The 18,454-nt window shown below is 35.4% G+C and overlaps 1 protein-coding gene across 4 annotated transcripts in view; it reads left to right on the top strand.

The window, feature by feature from the left end:
• The window catches only part of TRPC3 (transient receptor potential cation channel subfamily C member 3), a 71,760-nt gene extending 56,854 nt beyond the window's left edge, over positions 1-14,906 (top strand). For 3 of the 4 annotated variants that reach the window (XM_032333324.1, XM_032333323.1, XM_032333321.1), the window contains 2 exons: positions 11,667-11,742; positions 14,466-14,906. In XM_032333324.1, the coding sequence (XP_032189215.1) occupies positions 11,667-11,742; positions 14,466-14,608 (219 nt within the window). In that variant the 3' untranslated portion in view covers positions 14,609-14,906. The remainder of the gene's footprint in view (positions 1-11,666; positions 11,743-14,465) is intronic. The other variant, XM_032333322.1, reaches the window with a different exon arrangement.
• Positions 14,907-18,454: the final 3,548 nt, after the last annotated feature.

Genomic DNA, 18,454 nt, shown 5'->3' with positions numbered 1-18,454 from the left:
TAAGAGAGAGGCGAGATCTTCGCAAAGGGAAGTTTATGTCTTGCTTTTAGACAGATGGGAGAAGGGTAGTGAGCTCTTTCTGTGGTTTCTGCTTCTTAATTGACTTCAGCTCAAAGTAATCCTCATACCAAAGTGCTGTATATTGGGGTAACATGTTCCGATCCCTTTCACTACCTGGTCAGGATTATGACCTACATTTGCTTTCATTTTGGTTCCACAGAGTCCAAACTCACCAGTGATCATTTTGCCTTAATTTTTGTTTGTGGGTTGAAGTTTGTCTTCCTTTAGTTTCTTCAAAAAGAGCTCATGGGAGCTATGTTCTCTGAGTTATTTCATATGCTTAACTATTTTCTATATATTTGTATTGACTTGCTGTACAATTGTTTGATATGACTTTACTTTCTTAATGTATTTGTAAACTGCTCCACTGCTCCTAGAATGAAATGCTAATGTGGAAAGATTTGAAGCTGGATTGCTTTTCTTTAAACCACTGAGCCACCCAGGCACCTTGGATTGCTTTTCTTATATGGTTGACCTGAGATTTTTATTTAAATGCCCGAATTTTCTTCATTTATTTCTTAAATCCAGTAACTTGCTATTGTTTATTCTGTAGGTGAATCTGCATGGATTTTTTTCTGGCACAAAGTATGACTCTTAAATCCATACATTCAAGTCTTCTTTTATTTCTGAAAAATTTTCTTAAATTATATCTTGAAATATTTTTTCTGTTCCTCTATTTGGGTTATCTTCTTTAAAGATACCAGTTAGATGGGATGCCTGGGTGGCTCAGCTGGTTAAGCGGCTGCCTTCGGCTCAGGTCATGATCCCAGCGTCCTGGGATCGAGTCCCGCATCGGGCTCCTTGCTCAGCAGGGAGCCTGCTTCTCCCTCTGCCTACACTCTGTCTGCTTGTGCTCACTCTTGCTCCTCTCTCTCTCTGGCAAATAAATAAATAAAATCTTAAAAAAAAAAAAAAGATACCAGTTAGATGCCTGCTGAATCTTCTTTGCCTATCTCCATAGGTACCATTTTTACTCTATTTCACTTGAATTCCTCATCCATTTCTCCTTTTTTGGCTCCTTTTTCCTCATACTGTATCTTTTTTGGGGTCTGCCTTCATATGTGCTCCTTAAGTTCACCTTTCATTTCTGTGTACATAGATATGCGTTTTATTTTTTTCTTTCTCCTCTTCTTCAGATTTTCAAGTTTATATATCACTTCCCTTTTTTGGCTCACCTTATTTTCCTTGACCTCTTTGTGCTCTTATTTTAAAGACATGATTGGCTCATATATATTTTTTTAATATCTTTTAATGATGGCATCATGTATTTTCATCTTTTCTTTAACATGTTACTGGTGAGTTTTCTTTACTTGCTGTTTCTTTTATTCTTTTTTTCTTGGGCTATCTTCATAATAGACTTTGTGGAGATTCCTTACTTATTATCACTTGGTTTTGAACAAAGTGAGTTCTTGAACCGGCTGCTTTCATGAGTTTGGAGTGGTGTTCGAGAATTCCAGATGCTTATTCTCAGCTAATAGGATTTTCCTTTAGGCACAGGATTGTATATGTTTACTTCTTCTCCATGTTTCCCTGTCAGAAAATAGCATCAAAGACTAGTCAGACACTCCCTCTCAACCTCACTGAATACTTCTAGAAAATATGGCTTTCCTTCATAATTTCTCCTTCCCTTTTCTATTCTAAGCTTCTTGAGATTTTGTATCAGAAAGTCAAGGGAAGTTCTCAATCATGAATGTCTGCCCTTGTCATTTTCTTATACTCCCACTTGATCTTTTCACATAACCTTTCTAAAAAAGAATATGGATGTCTCTAAGTTTCATCAAAGGACCTTGTCTTTCTGTTTCTTATTCTCCTTGTTGCTTTTGAGTGACTTAGAAGTGGGGGAAATTCCCAAGTTTACTGTCAAATTCAAACTTCTTGTGATCTGCAAATTGTTATGCTTCTATAAACTCCGAGAAAAAAAGTTTTGATTAGCAATCAAACTTCATATGCCAATCAAACTTCATATAAATGCCTTGATTATATTTAGATAAAGTCTCTTTATTATGAACTCCACAAATGATAACAATTGGTTTAGTTGTTATCGATATTTTTTAGGCAGTGTATTTTAATATACGACCTGCCTTAAAGAAATCCTAGATCCTAATCTGCTAAATGGGGATTATTTCCTTCAAAGTGGTAACCTTTTGGGGTACACCAATGCTGATGGTGCTACCAGAGCTTAGAATATTTTTGGAATATCTCTAAAGAATTACTTTTATACTTAGTTCATAAGATACACAAAAATGCTTTATTCTCATTACTAAACTCAGATAATTATTCACATTATTAACTGAGTCAATGCCATAGTGACTTTACATATTTTTCAAAAATAATCACATCCATCTTCAAAAAACACATGGCCACCACCGGTTGGTTTTACCACCATATGCGTTTTAGATCTAAATGAGTATTTCCTCACCATTTACCTCAAAAGCAGAGAGATTCAAATGTGTCTCAAAGTACAACAGAGGAAGAGTTTCCAAAATTCTTTCATTGTTGACAGTATTATTTATATTAACATTAATTATTAATAGTATGCTGAGATCATTTTTGTTATATATGTACAGATTTTTTTTTTTAACAGAACTAAGGATGAGTTTTCTGAAAACATAAGGTCTTGGAGGGATGGCCTTGATTGAATTCTGTTCATGAATACCTGTGTTAGTTCAAGTTAAAGGTACATAGATATGCTAAGGTGACCTTAAGAAAAGGGAAGTTTTTCTAAGGCTGCACAGAGGCAAGGCTTAGGTTCTTGGGTCCTGTTATCTCTGGGGTCTCTGGTAGCAGCTCTGCTTTAACCAGCTTCTTTGACTTGGGGACAACTTTGGCCCAGGTAGTATCAGGCTGTCTTTGGCCCACATGGTAGTCTCTGATCTAATCCATGAAGGTTAACATAGGTGGCTTGGTTTTACTGGAAAGCACATGGCAGTTTTTCTCTAAAGGAGGCAATATGACACATTCATATTAAGCTTCACTCACAGTGAGTTTGAAGGCACATTTAAGACTCCCACTATTCAGAATGGTCCTTCATTATAAGGATATAAAGTTACAGTCCATGCCTTCAAGGATCTCTCTCTCCCTGGAATGGAAAGGTGGGGTTGAGTTGGGAAGGAAGTGAAAGGCAGAAAAAAGTAGATGAACGTCACACAGCCCTGTGTTTGTGGCCATGTGATGTAGGTGAAACATAAAGAAATGGTATGAGAACCTAGGGAAACCAAGAGGAGAGGAATATTTGAAAACTGATCAAATAGAAAAAGTGATTGTTTCTCTAAAGAACAGAACTTGGACTAGTGGTTAGAAGGTACAATAAAGCAGATTTGGTGCAATACAAAAGAATTGTTTTTAAACTGCTACGGTTGTCTAAAAATAGATTAAATCAGCTGTCCGGAAAGTGTTTTAGGCTCTGAATCACAGCTGTTGGTTCAGAGGCTGGGCAATGGTGATGGGTCAGGCTGTCTCAAAGTGAGTGGTATGAAAATATGAAAAACATGTGACTTCCAAGGTCCCTTCCCTCTCTAAAATTTTACTCTTTACTTCTGAGTTCTTTATGCTTGTTTCTTTTTAAATTTAATTTAATTTTATTTTTTTTCAGTGTTCCAAAATTCATTGTTTATGCACCACACCCAGTGCTCCATGCAAATATGTACGCTCTATAATACCCACCACGGGGCTCACCCAACACCCATCCCCTTCTCCTCCAAAACCCTCAGTTTGTTTCTCAGAGTCCACAGTCTCTCATGGCTTGTCCCCACCTCTGATTTCCCCCAACTCACTTCTCCTCTCCATCTCCCAATGAGTTTTGCCTTATAGTCATACTTTAAAGATTGCTACTATCCCTATTATGGAACTCCTGATCACAGTTAAATTTGGCTTCTCTATAGAATTAAATGAGAAAATGAAGGTAAAGGTACTTGAGAGAATGTTTCACAGTTGTTACTTGAATTTGAATCAGTGAAAAATAAGCAAGTGAGAAGAAAAGCTTTGATGCCTTTTGGGAACGAAGAACATATCTATATATCCAACCACCCACATTTCATTCCTTTTCCCAGTCTTAATGGAGAGTTGAGAAAGGAACTCAGATTTATTAGCAAGAGATAATGTTTAAGGTAACTACTACCTAGGCTTTCCACCCTGGATAGAGAAAATCCATAGTCTACTCCACAAAAGTCACAATGTCTACCTTAAAGAGTGACTCACAGGATCATATCAAGAAATTTGGGTAGTTTCTGGAGGTATGTGAACTGTGGAAATTAATCTATAGACTTCTTTATTCCTTTAGTTTTCTATTCCATTAGTTAGTAACTTGACCAAGAAGGGAAAATGATGAAACTGTTATTCGTCAATTTAGTTAATGGACTGGCTTTGGTTAAGGAATCAGTTGAAAATTTGAAGATAATATTTATAATGGTAATTTTACGTGTCACATATGTTTTATGATCTTTGCCTATATAACCATCATTATTAAGATTGGTTAATCAAGATTTGCTTTACAGAAGCATACATGATAATGAGAGCATAATAGTTATGTTAATTGAGCACCTACCGTGTAATTTACCTATATTATTTCTTTTACAGTGTATATTGTAACATTTCCAGTACGCAATTTTAGTTGCCAAGGTTCCACAGCTTATAAATAATAGAGTCACAACTCAAATCCAGGCAATTTGCCCTTACAGCCCACTTTTTTAACTGCTTACACAATACTGCCACGGGTTCACCAGACAAGCCACGTAATAGAATGGAAATGGCCAGCCTTTGCCCCTTCTCTGAATTGTACATAATTTTGGAATTCACATGAATTATTTTTCCAACATGAACTGAGGGATGGACTGTTGCCAGGTAGTGCCATGTGTGGAAAAACTGAGTTCAATCCAACATCAGGTATCTTCTTGCTTTGTAGAGAAGCTCAAATTTAGGATGGTGGTAGATATAAATATATTTAAACTGTAAATATTAAGATAAAAAAACTTTTTTAAAAATGAGAATTTTTATGGGATACATGGAAAACCTAAAACACCCAATTTTGAAGGGAAAAAAAATTTAAACCTGTAACCATAATTTTCCCTATAGGTCAAAGATGAATGTATCTACCTGCAGTGAAAGAATTTAATCTGAGTGACTCTGTACAGGTGTTTCTAGGGAATCTGTACTCTATTTGAATTTTTAAAATATTTTATTTTCCTATCTTCTTTCTTTCTGGCAGTAAATATGCTTTAAAAATACTGTACATCTTTTCATAGACTTTTTCTAAGTATAGTTTTGGATTATGTTAAATATTTTAGAGAATATACTATTAGAGCATATGGGTAGCAATATCTTAGTCTTCACATTTTACCTTCATAAATAATGCTAGCAAGAATGAACCTCTTCTAAGCAGAAATCCTGCTTTTACATGCGCTTGATGATTTAATCCATACAACCTCTGAATTTTATTACCCCCATTTTTTAATATGGAAGAAATGGGAGCTTAGGGAGTTTAAGCACCTTAAGTTCACTCAGCTAATAAATAAAGACCTGTTCAAAGTCAGAGATTTTTTTTTACTCCAAACTCGTTCTGCCTCATTTTAATTTTTGAGCAGTTTTATTTTTTTGTAGAGATAGGATTTCTAAATAACACATTTCTGAATGGTTCTAAACAAGCCCTTAGAAGCTCTGAAATTTTCTCAGTTTATGTATTAGCTGAAGTGTTTACAGCTTTGTGTGTAAAAGTGAAATATGTTTGTCTGTTTATTATAATTGAAGGGCTATTGCTGCTGGAGATGGAATGAATGCCCAGGCTGGTGAAGCACATCAGTTTGTTAGGCAGCATTAAAAGCCTACTCAGAAGAATATTTTAATTGTTTTTATTTTATTATATTTTAAATTTTGATGATAAACTATTCCATACACAGAATGGTACCACAAATATCCTGGTAGACATCTGAGCCACTACCGTCTTGATTTAATAAGTGCTAACATTTTGCCATATTCTTTTTGACCTTTTGGATTTTTTGATACAACTAAATGCCCCCACCCTATCCCATTAGCTCTTATTCTTCCACGAGGATCTTTACTATCTTGAAGTTCAAGTATGTTCTTCCCATGTATGCTTCTCTATATTTTTACTTTCATAAGTACATTCATAATTTTATGTACTAGTTTTATGTGTTTTTAAAATATACATAAATGAATAATATACTACATATTCTGCACTTTTTCCAGTTTATGCTTTTGAGAACTACCTATATTGATACATGTACATCTTGTTTTTCATTCTCACTGCTATAGTGTAATATTCCATTGTATGAATAAGCCATTTTGTTTTTTCATTTCTCTGTTGATGAATATTTCTCTTATTTTCCTTCTCTGACTATTATAAATAATGCTGTATTTAGGATCTTAATAAGTGTCTACTTTTGCACATTTCTAAGTGTTTTTCTGGATGACCTACCTGGGAGTAGTTTATCAGTTTATAGTTCCAGCAACATGGTACAAGAGTTTCTCACTGTTTGCAGAAGCACTTGGTATTAACAGATTTTAAAACATTTGCCTACTAAAAAACAACTGCCCCGTACATCTTAAAAAATGTGGGTCTCATGAAAGACAAAGGCCAAGGAACTGTTCCAGATAAAAGAAGACTAAAGATAAATAACATCTGAAAGCAGTATTATTCCTCAGGAAAAAGAAACTGAATATGAACTATGTATTAAACAGTTCTTGACCCATGTTAATTTTTCTAAAGTTTGATCATTGTAGGATGGTTATATAAGAGAATATTCTTGTTCTTTGGGAATACTGAAGTATTTATTTATTTATTTATTTTTGAAAGATTCTATTTATTTATCGGGGGGGGGGTGGAAGAGAGCGAGCACAGGCAGACAGAATGGCAGGCAGAGGCAGAGGGAGAAGCAGGCTCCCCCGCCGAGCAAGGAGCCCGATGTGGGACTCGATCCCAGGATGCTGGGATCATGACCTGAGCTGAAGGCAGCTGCTTAACCAACTGAGCCACCCAGGCGTCCCAATACTGAAGTATTTAAAGATAAAGGGACATGATGTCTGAAAATTCTTTTCAAATGCCTTAGCAGTATAATAATATATAGACAGTGAGATAAAGCAAGGTAGCAACTTTCTCACACTGGTGAATCTAGGTAAAGAGTATATGTGAATTCGTTTTACTTTCAGCTCTTCGATAGATATGAAATCTTTTTGGAAGAAAAAATGTTCGCTAAACTCATAGGTGTGAATGCATTTGTTATTTTAATTTACTCTTCTCTGATTACTAAGTGAAATTGAACATCTTTTTATCTGTTGGTCATTCAGATTTCCTTTTTTGTGAATTTAAATTCCTTTTCCTGATTCTACTTGGCTATTTGCCTTTTCCTTATTGACTTCTCAAAATTCTGTAATATTCTTCATCCCCATTCTTTTTTTTTTTTTTAAGATTTTATTTATTTGACAGACAGAGATCACAAGTAGGCAGAGAAGCAGGCAGAGAGAGAGAGGGAAGCAGGCTCCCTGCTGAGCAGAGAGCCTGATGCAGGACTTGATCCCAGGACCCCGAGATCATGACCTGAGCTGAAAGACAGAGGCTTAACCCATTGAGCCGCCCAGGCACCCCCATTCCAATTCTTTGTTGATGAGTTTCGCAAAAAACTTCTCTTTTCGGTTTGTCTTTTAACTTTGGGTAATGGGTTTATTAGGGCCTCTCAGCCTATGAGTGTATAAAATAACTTTGTTTTCAATATTTTCCCACTAACTGTCCTATTTGGGACTCTTCTTTTCTGTTGGATGGAGGATCCCTTTACAACATCTTGTCAAGACCCCATAACTCTCCAGTAACTTGGTTATTAAAAAGTCTCTTATTTATAATTAAAGAAGACAGTTAAGTTTATCTTGAACCATGAATGTCCAAATCAAATCTAAATCTCTTCTCCTCCTTACTCCTAGCATAAATGAAACCTTTCCATGTCTCTAGTGGAGAAAGGCTATGGTCGGCTTTGTATATACATCCATCCCCTAACTCATCAAGGCATCCTCTGCTATGTGGAGTGGGAAGAACAAGCCAAAGGGCAAGCATTTTTCCACTTGAGTGAACTGTGGGTGCAGCTTCCTCCTTGTTTGTCACCATTGCTCTAATGCTGGACAAGTTTTAACGTCCTCACTGTGGCAGGCACCCATATGCTGCCTTTGTAACTGGGCTGGGAGCATAGTGAGAGTGTTTGAAAAAGCCACGGGGGCTACCTCCCCTTTGCCCAGCTCCTGAAGCAGAGATCTAGCCCTGACTTCAGGTTCACATCCAATTTCACTTTTCCATAAGGACAGCCTGTTATCCCAGTCCCATTCATTGAATAGACTCTCCTTTCCCACTGATGTGTATTAATGCCTTCCACCAATACAGTGGAAATTTTATCTGTTTGCCAAATAATGGGAGTACAGGTTGACCCAATGGCTGTTATACTCTTAACTGAGTTCTTTTTTCGCCCTGACTTAATTGCCAGGAGCAGGTCAGCAAGTTTGCTGGGATCGATATTTAATTGGGAGCAGGATGCCAGGCTTTTGGTTTAGGCAACTATAATCTTTATGAGGGATTGCCTTGGCTTTTCCCCCTCCCTTGGCTTCTGGGGATTGGAGGTATCTTCCTTCCTTCCACCCAGAAAGAAAGAATAATCTCTTCACCCCAAAAGCCCCTGACTCCTCCCATGTCTCAGTCCTTTTCCTTATATGGAGTGAGGAGGGAATTCATGGGAAGTACTGGTCTAGTGAGTTTCAGTAAGCCTTGAGAGGTGGCTGGCCCCAACTGCTAGTGACAGCTTGGTCTTACACCATGGAGTACTTAGCATCCTTTCTCATCAGTTTTGGATTTATCAACAATTTCAGGACAACCAGAAAAATCTCACTTGACATAAGGTTACATTTCATTGGTATTCTTTCTTGCATAAAAGTTTTAAAATGTTTTAATATAGTCAGATTTATTCTTCCTTGTGGCTTATCCTTTCCTTTAGCTTTTTCAAGATGTATTTCTCTATTCCTTTAAAAATTTTGCTTTTCACATTTAGACCTTTTATCTATTTGACTTGAAAAAATTGTTTTATATATGATATGAGGTAGAGATCTAATTTTAATTTTCCCTTAAGAATAGTTCTTGTCTTGGTCCTATTTGTCAGTCTTTTCTTTCCCGGTGATTTGTATTACTGCCTTTCAAATTGTTTTTAACTGATAACCATTTCTTTGTATTTTCTTTCTATAGGAATCACCTTTGCTGTCCCCTAAGGTTAAGTAGATCCCTGACATGTCCACCCATCATAGTGAATTGTTCCAATGACATTTTATTAGATAGAGTAGGAGCTGTACTTACTGTTGCATCCCTAACATTTAGGACAGTACCTGGCACCAAGCTGTCTTTCAATAAATATTTGGCGAATGAACAAGCAGGTCCAAGCCAAGTCCTCCCAGCTATGAGTCTGCCCTGAAGTCTAGATTCCACAGAATTCAATAGGTTTTCTATTTTACTACAATTGGTAAAATGGGTTTTTCCTTTCCAGTAGCATAGTTTCTCTCTTGATCTGTTATTCTTTGAGATAGACATTTTGAATATTCCTAGATTTCTCCCTTTCCTTGAGCTTGGTATCTAATGGGTCACTTAGCTTCATGATTTCTACTTTCTTAACTATATCTTCCCTTCAGCTCAGGCCTTTTCCCCCCTTCCTTCCTTTATTTTTTTTTAATGTGGTATTTTATATATGTACAATAATGTACGTAACACATAATAAATTATAATGACATGTATGCTTATAGAAACCACCACTTCCCTGAAAATGGTGACATTCTCTGCCCGTTGCCTCTACTTAGGTGCTCCTTCCTGGCCCACCCCTTGCCTCCACCTATGAGGTAATTGCTAAGTTGAAGTTTGAGTTTCTCATCCTCTTGCTTTAGTTTCCTTTTCAAGTATAAACTTATTACATTAAAAAAAATTCCTAACAATGCATTATGTAGATTTACTTATCGAGCTTTGTAAGAATAGTTTTATACTTTGTGAAGTCTGCAAACTGAATTTTTCATTCAACATTTATGCTTCTAAGTTTCATCCATCCTGTTTTATGTGGCTATGGCTCACTGATTTCATTATTTTATTTCATTAGTGAACACCATGAGATTACATTGTGTAACATACCATGGTTTCTCTATTCTCCTGTTGATCTTTGTTTAGACTGTTTCCTGGTTTGTATTTGCTGCTTTGGACAAGATTGCTATAAATACTGTTGTTTATGTCTCTTGGTCCACTTGTGTAAAGTTTTTCCAGTCTCTGTATCAAGGAGTGGACTTTCTGGGTGAAAGGATGTGCCAGTGCTCGACTTTGAAAGATAATGCCAAATTGCTTCCCAGAGCGGTCTGTTTGTACTCATGCTGGTAGAGTGTCAAAGTCCCCATTGACTCATATTCTTTCCAACATTTGGCATTATAAAATTTATTATATTTTTCCCTTTTTAGATGTGAAATTGTGTCTCCATTTAATTGTAAACTGTATTTCCTTGAGAAAAGGATTTGAGATTGTTTTATATGCCTATTGACTTGACTATTCATGATTCCATTTCTATGTAATGCCTGTTTGTCTTTGCCCTTTTTTCTATTGGGTTATTTGAGTTTTTCTTCTTGAATTACAGTTCTTCGTGTATTTTAAATCCAAATTAATTATTTATCAGTTGTAAGTATTGCCAATATTTTCTTCCAGTTTGTGGCTTGCTTTTTTGTTTTCTTTATAGTATCTCTATTACCAGAGGTTTTAATGAAGTTTTAATAGTAATAATATTGAATTCATCAATCTTTTCTATTTTAATTGGAATTTTTTTATCTTGTTTAAAAACCATCTAGCTCTACACTGAATTTACAAATACATTCTTCTATGCTTTAAAGGATTTACAAGCTTTATCTTTCACATTTAAAATGCATATGGAATTAATTTTTCATGTATGGTATAAAGTAGAGCTCCAATTTTACTTTACTTTTTCCTTATGGATAAATAGTTATCCTGTAAGAGCATTTCTTTAGATTAAATATGTTTATAATATATATTGCTATGAAAAGAAAACATACAATATCACAAAATAATGGTATTTTGAAAACATAAAATATGTATGTGTGTGTGTATATATATATAGTATTTAGTATACATACAAAATTTAAAAAGACATACACCAAAATAACAATGATTATCTTTGGATAGTGGGACAATTAATGATCTATGTTTATTTCTTCTTTTCTGTAATTTCCAACTTTTCTCTGTTGAACATATATTTATATTTTTTTTTTACAGTGAGGAACAAGGTAGTGTTTTTAGATAATAATGTGGTAGCACATCTTAAAAAGAAACAATGAATTAATTCTTCCAACTTAACTTTTTTTAGCTTCTTCCATTCCTAGGGGTGGTGGAGAATGTTTGTAGATTATGCAGTAAGTCTTAATAGAAGGTGAAAAATGGTTGAGTTCTGAAATCTTCTATAAATAGTTAGATAAAGTTTTTCTCTCCCAAGCTGCGTTTGCTTTACAGGTATGTAAGTCTCTTTGGAGAATAGGATCCAGGTTACTTATGTGTATCATTGATGATATAATTATTTCTTTTTGATCAACAGCAGATAATGAAAAGACTTATAAAGCGATATGTTCTGAAAGCACAAGTGGACAAAGAAAATGATGAAGTTAATGAAGGTAAGCATCTTCATCTTGATAAACATCCTTTTGCAACTAACTTAATGACCTTGGGGAACTTGATATTGAAGGATACTTTTAAAAATCCAATCTCAGACAACAGTTCCAAGATTGATAGGAGAATCTTAGGTTACATTTCTAAAACTGTCTTTTAAAAGAAAAGGTTATTAAAAATGTCAATCAGAGACAATTGATCTCTACTCAGAATGTCGTAACTGATTCTTAGAATGTAAAACCTGCATCATTCTGGAAGCCTAGTAAGCCCTATTATATAAAGTAGTCAGTAGTTTCAGTTCTGTTGCAGTGAGTTCACATGAGTGTTAACATTTTTGCAACGTTAACATTTTCTAATAAAATAGTTGGCTGGTTGGCTCAAATAGAACATACGTTTCTTCAGAAAAATTTTTGCTTTGTTGTACAGAAAGAAATCTGTAACCTATTTTTCTCATCTCGTGTTTCACTTTTGCCTTTCACTTTTTTTCTTGACTCCTTATTTAAGGTACCTATTTTTCCAGGCATATCCTAGGCAGGGCATCTGTCAGTACTATAAAAACGTTTCTCCAAAGGCAAGGCCAAAGAACAGGCCGAGAGTTGGAAAGAAATCAAACTGGGAAAAGTAAGTTGCCTTAAAAATGGAAAGTGTAGCAAAAAAATAAAAAAAATAAAATGGAAAGTGTAGCTTCTAATAGCAATGAGATGCCACGAGATCTATCTTTGCTGATAAGAGAAGAAAGGGCTAAACTAAATAAAATGGTGATGGCCTTCAAAACCATTACTTGATGGATGCCAGGAATCCTTGGAAAATCTGGGTCTGTCCACTGATACGTGTATGTAGAAAAGAAGTGTATGAATGTGTGATTGAAGACCAGCAAAAATCCAATCATGATGCCCAAGAAGCTGTCTCAGGGAGATTGGATGGAAAGGGGTTGTAGTTCAGGAAGCAGAAATCTGATCATTCGTGCAGTAACCTCCCTGGTGGGGGCGGGGGGAGGACAAGAAAAACAAAGTTATCTGGGGTAATTGGATGGCTGACAACATCAAAAACAAAGGAGCATCTTCCATATCCTTGCTCCAAAGAGGAAAATGAGTTAATGAGAATATGGAGTTTGAACAAAGTTCTAACTAAACTATCATAGAGTTTAATATCCTCATTTAATAAATGAAGAAACTGAAGTGCCAGAGGTTGAGTAGTTTGTGTTTCCCGTATTGGTAGACTACAAATAACACTTAATGAAGAGTCTCCCCATAACTCAAAAACAAGGAAGGAGGATATGGCGCTAAGGAGGTGAACGGGGATCTAATGGGTTTATAGTCCAAATGTGATACTGAATGGTGTGAGAATCCATTTCCTTCACAAAAGACCAGCCTCGTGATTTCAAATTAGAATCATATTGCCAGATGGGAAAGGAAGAAGCACTTTTTTTTTTTTTTGCCTAAAAAAAGGAATCTGCAAATGTTTTATGTGCATTCTTGAGGAATAGAGTTCTTCAAGATAAAAAGTTTCTGACTTGTATATATATAAAAGAATGTAGAAATTACATTTTTCAGCATCATAAAGGTACCAGCGAGTATTATGGAAGGTAGGTTTTACATGTGATTCTTTTACAGAAAGCTTGTTAAAATACCAATAATTTGTGAAGAATCATTTCTTAGATTCAGGATAAATTTCCACCCCAAAGTTCACCTTCCAATGTCAATAGCTTACCTACATTGCAATCGTTTGCAAGAGAATCTAGGTCTTAATTGCAAACTACATATACTCAAAATACTGCCAAGCTGAATTATGGGAATACTTGTGCTTTAAGAGCCAGAAAGTCTCCTTTGGAGACTCCTGTGTGTATACACATTGCCAGTGGTATCACACCTAAACTTAATTTCTTACTTGTTACTTGTTACTTCCTTATACATTGGTTTTCTGTGTCCTACAAAGTGTTCCTCGGCCCTAAGCTCATTACCATAGCCTTCCCTAATAATCACTCCTACTTTTTTTTCTTGCCTTCCCTTACTTCAATTTTAAGGAAGTAAATTCCTTAAAATTTACTTGTCCCATGTCAATATTTGCCTGTTAAACAGATTGAATCACCTTTGGTAAAGTTTTGTTTTGCTAGGAGTCTCATCCATCCTAGCAAAGGGAGATGATCCATGTAGGTTTCAACCGTTATGTCTGAGGGAACTGAAGGGGCTCTCTATAGACAGAATGGGATACTCTGGCTGTATATCAGGTAGCTGAAAAATTGCCCTGTGTTAAGAGGTGTTTGAGCCACAGAACAGTAATTTAGCTGAGTTTTACTATTGAAAACATAGCTGGACTTTTTCTTACAACTTTCTCAAAGGTCAGTGTATTTTTAAAGACTAATTCTTCTTGGGACAGCTGGGTGACTCAGGTTAGGTGTCTGCCTTTGGCTCAGGTCATAATCCCAGAGTCCTGGGATTGAATCCTGCATCAGGCTCCTTACTCAGAAAGGAGCCTTCTTTTCCTCTGCCTGCAGCTCCCCCTGCTTGTGATCTCTCTTTCTCTCCCTCAAACAAATTTTTAAAAATCTAAAACAAAAAGACTAATACTTCTTAAATATCTTGAAGGAAAAAATTCCGTAAAAATAACTTGGACTTTATGAAGCAAATGTATTAATATTATATGCATTTGTATGAATTTCACTCTCTCTTCTTTTCTGATCCAAAGAGCAAATTACCAATGATTTTTTTTTAAAATACACATACTATAGGTGAATTAAAAGAAATCAAGCAAGATATCTCCAGCCTTCGTTATGAACTTTTGGAGGACAAGAGCCAAGCAACTGAGGAATTAGCCGTTCTGATTCATAAACTCAGTGAGAAACTGAATCCTAGCATGCCGAGATGTGAATGATTCAGTAACCTGGAATAATGGCTTTGACTATAGCACAAAAGTGGGCAATAATATTTCTAAGTATGAAATACTTGAAAAAACTATGGTGTAAATTTTTAGTATTAACTACCTTTATCATGTGAATCTTTAAAACTTAGGTCTTAATGATTTTATTGTTTTATCACATGAAAATGCTCTTCATTTTAATTGTTTGCCTTGACATTATAAACAATGACATGCCATTGTATTTAAAGGCCCAGTATTATTGCATTACTGACACTTTTGTCCACTTTAGAATAAACTCTATGTCTTTGCACTACCTGTTTGCCTCCAAGAGACTGTAAGCTCCTTGGGGACAGGGACCATGTCTTATTCATCTTAGTGTCTCCAGCGTCTAGTACAGTGCCTGGTACATAGTAGGTGCTCAATAAATGTTGAAACCAACTGAACAGAACTGCCAACAAAACACAAATAAAAATGAAAAGGCCATCACCATGTAGCATTCCTTCCCTTGTCCAAGTGCTAAGAGGTTTTTTTTTTTTTTAATAGAAATTAAAGAAATTTTATAACCAGCTATGATGGTAAGATTTTCTTAGAATTTTTGGCATCACTCATAATCTTAGAACCTTTGAGCCCTGAATGAAGAATTTAACAATGAAATGAATTAATAGAAAATATAATTACATTACATATTTAAGTTTCATAGAATTGTTCAAAATGACACATTAAAGATTTTTCTAAAGTATATAGAGTTTGTTTTCTGTCTTAAATTTTCATTTGTTGTTTTTTGGTAATGTGAATTTATTCAGTGGGGTGGTGAGTTTGTTTGTTTTTTTAAAGTTAGGGTCCATGCAGGGTTGCTATTTTGTGATAACCTTCTAATTTCTGCCTCTGATGTTTAATGCTAAAGAAGCTATCAACCACTAACTTTTATCTTGCCCATTAGCTTCATTCTGAGTTTTAGAGGGTATGTGTATGGGAAGAACCAAGAGTGAGCAATGGCTGTCTACATGGAAACACATATTCAAGCAGCACCAGGTATGTTTCATTTCCCTTTGAGGCATCTCTTGCTATCACTACTTAGTGATTGACATCCTTTTTCTTATCGAAGCATTTCAGTTACACTTTTTACACAAAATGGATGGTGATGAGCCTGTAATTGATTTATTATATAACTGAGCTAAATACTGGTAATATCCACACCACCTCACAACTTTAATAAGAAAGGGGATATAGGCCAGTAATATCCCTCATCTATTCACAGAACATAAAGCACTCAAAAAAATTTTTTTAACCAGCTGGGTTTTAATCTCTTATAGTGTTGGTCTTATCGCCTGGATTCTCTTCACTCTGTTTTTTTGTCAAGTCTTATGAGAATATGATTTTTGATCATAGCTCAAGGATAGTTTTATAGGTTCTAAAAACCAATTAAATACATGATACTTCAAAAATAATTTATATCACAAAGGAAGGCTTTCTAGGCATGAAAATAAAAATGAACATTAAATGGTACTACATAAGGATCTTTAAAGATAATTTCTTAATTTCTACTTTTGGGGAGTTAAAACAGTTAAGGTAAGAAAAGAACTTTATACAGTTTTACTACTATAAAATATTTCATTAACTTTTGTGCTATGCTAATGGTATTTTGTCTGAAACATTTTCAAACTTTTTGTATTTTATGTTATATCTCAGAACTGAATAGAATATTGATTTTTAATCATTATATGTTACTATAGTTTATAATAAAACAGTAAAGACATGGAGTTTCCATAATAGACAATACTTTCAGTCTTCTAGTATTATCTAGGAGTCCCAGAAAAATAATTGTTTGCCTATAGCTATGGAACAGCATATTTAGTAATATTCCTAAGTGGGACTGGAAACATTTTGAATGACAAAGTGTCAGATTCATCTGAAGACATCCAGTCTAAGATCCTTGGAGTCTTGGAAGAAGATAAAGCTCATGGCATATATACCCTGTGAGAAAATACTTCCTTTATTTTTTTTTTAAAGCCCATGCCTCCCACAACTATAGTGTTCTCAACATAGATTATTTTTGTTTTGTTTTGTTTTTACTATATTTACATAAAATTGGTATATTTCTGTTATTTCATTTTTTTCCTTCTTCATAGCTTCTAGGTGGTAGCCCAAGATGGAAGATGGGTTGCCAAGGTGCGGTGGATACTTTTGATGCTGTTGATGTCCTGCCCAGATCCTTTTTGTGGGCCAGTGCAGGCATGTCCCAGATTCTGTGTGTGCTGGCTCCTTAGCAGTTCGCAACTATCCCCTCCCCCGGGGAATTGCCCTCCACTGAAAGGAAGCAGCCTTGCCCTGCCTGTTATGCCTCCTCTTCCCCATATCAATGACAGACTGACTGGGGTGGAGACAAAAAGGCTGGGCCCTGGTGTCAAGGTAGGACCAACTTTTTGGTGTAACTCATGTTCTAGAGCTTTGGGAGGCATTAGGCTCAGCCAGACTCCAGTCTGGCCAAATATGGGTTTAGCTTTTTTCCTCTGTCTTACCCCATTTCCCTTCCTCCCTTTCTGCTGAGAACATTCCTTCAGTAAATCAGCACATCCAAATCTTGGTAGACTTTGTCCCCAGTAAGCTCATCCTAAGACCTGGGTATTATCGTGGCACTATAGAGGCAAGGTAAGGATTACTCTAGGCAATTGCTGTCAAAATTAGTACCTCTTTGAGGTTAATGATACAGCTCTGGGTCAGCAAGTCCTTGCCCCACTCACCATTTTAACATGCATTTAATGCATTTAACGTACACTGGGGTTAAAAGCAATGCTCAAAGAAGTCGTTGGGGCAACTTGGGGAAGGGAACATTTTAACAGGACCCAAAACAATTTGTTTAGCAGAAGACATTTAGGTATTTGTGATTAATTAGAAAATTATCAAAGTCCTAGATCTCTTTTTCAACCTCGCTGCTGTTCATAGTTTTTTCCTCAGTTACAGATAAAGGAAAGAAAGCAACTCCCAAATTGCTTCTTAGGCTTATTTAAAATTTTTGACACTTTGTGTTTCTGTATTTAATATACTGAAGACCCTTGACTTAATGGCCTTCACAATATGTTGAGAAGCTTAGACTCATATACTTGAAATAAAAGAGGGAACTTAGCAAAATAAATATCCAGTGTTTTCAGAGCTTTTTGCACTATAAAAACTTAAAAATGGCATATTTTGTGATTATGAAAAGCAAAGTTAGTACAACTTAGGATAACTCTTTTACCAAAACATGTCCAATGTATTTCATTTACACAGTCATGTCTGATATATTTCAATTTTAAATGTATTAAGCCAAATGAAAGCTTTTGTAAATGGGAGGGTAAATTGTCTTATGGATGATGTCTAAAGAGAACTGAAATCACATTGACAGTTAATTGCATGTTTCATACCTTGTTCAGTCAAACAGGGTTATGCTACAAGTAGGTTCTCAGTCTTTGGGTGTCATAGAGCTGTTTCAGGGGTTGATATCATCATCCAAGGTGATAATGATCTCTCTCCCCATATTTCTTTTTTTAAATCAATCTAAAAGGGTTATTTGTTATTTTTTTTTAAATAAAAGTTTGAGAGTTTCCAAATTGATATCATGTGTTAGTGGAGCCCAGTGTGTATACTTACGAGTCAGTCATTCATTCAGTCAGCCATCTCCACCTGTGTGATTTTAACTGTAATGCAGTTTAAGTTGCTTGTATTCTTAGTCATAAGTTGTTTAATTTATACTCATACTGACTGCTTTAAGACCACAACATAAGATTTGTAAGTTACTGAAGTGTATGATACTTCTGTAAATTGTCTCAAGGCAATATTTATTACATCTGAGATACAATCATCTGTTTCTGTTTTTGGATTTTT

The sequence above is a fragment of the Mustela erminea genome, chromosome 2 (assembly GCF_009829155.1).
Source record: "Mustela erminea isolate mMusErm1 chromosome 2, mMusErm1.Pri, whole genome shotgun sequence".
NCBI lineage: Eukaryota > Metazoa > Chordata > Mammalia > Carnivora > Mustelidae > Mustela > Mustela erminea.
The sequence above is the reverse complement of the archived record's forward strand: the minus strand, read 5'-3'. Positions and strand labels throughout refer to the sequence as shown.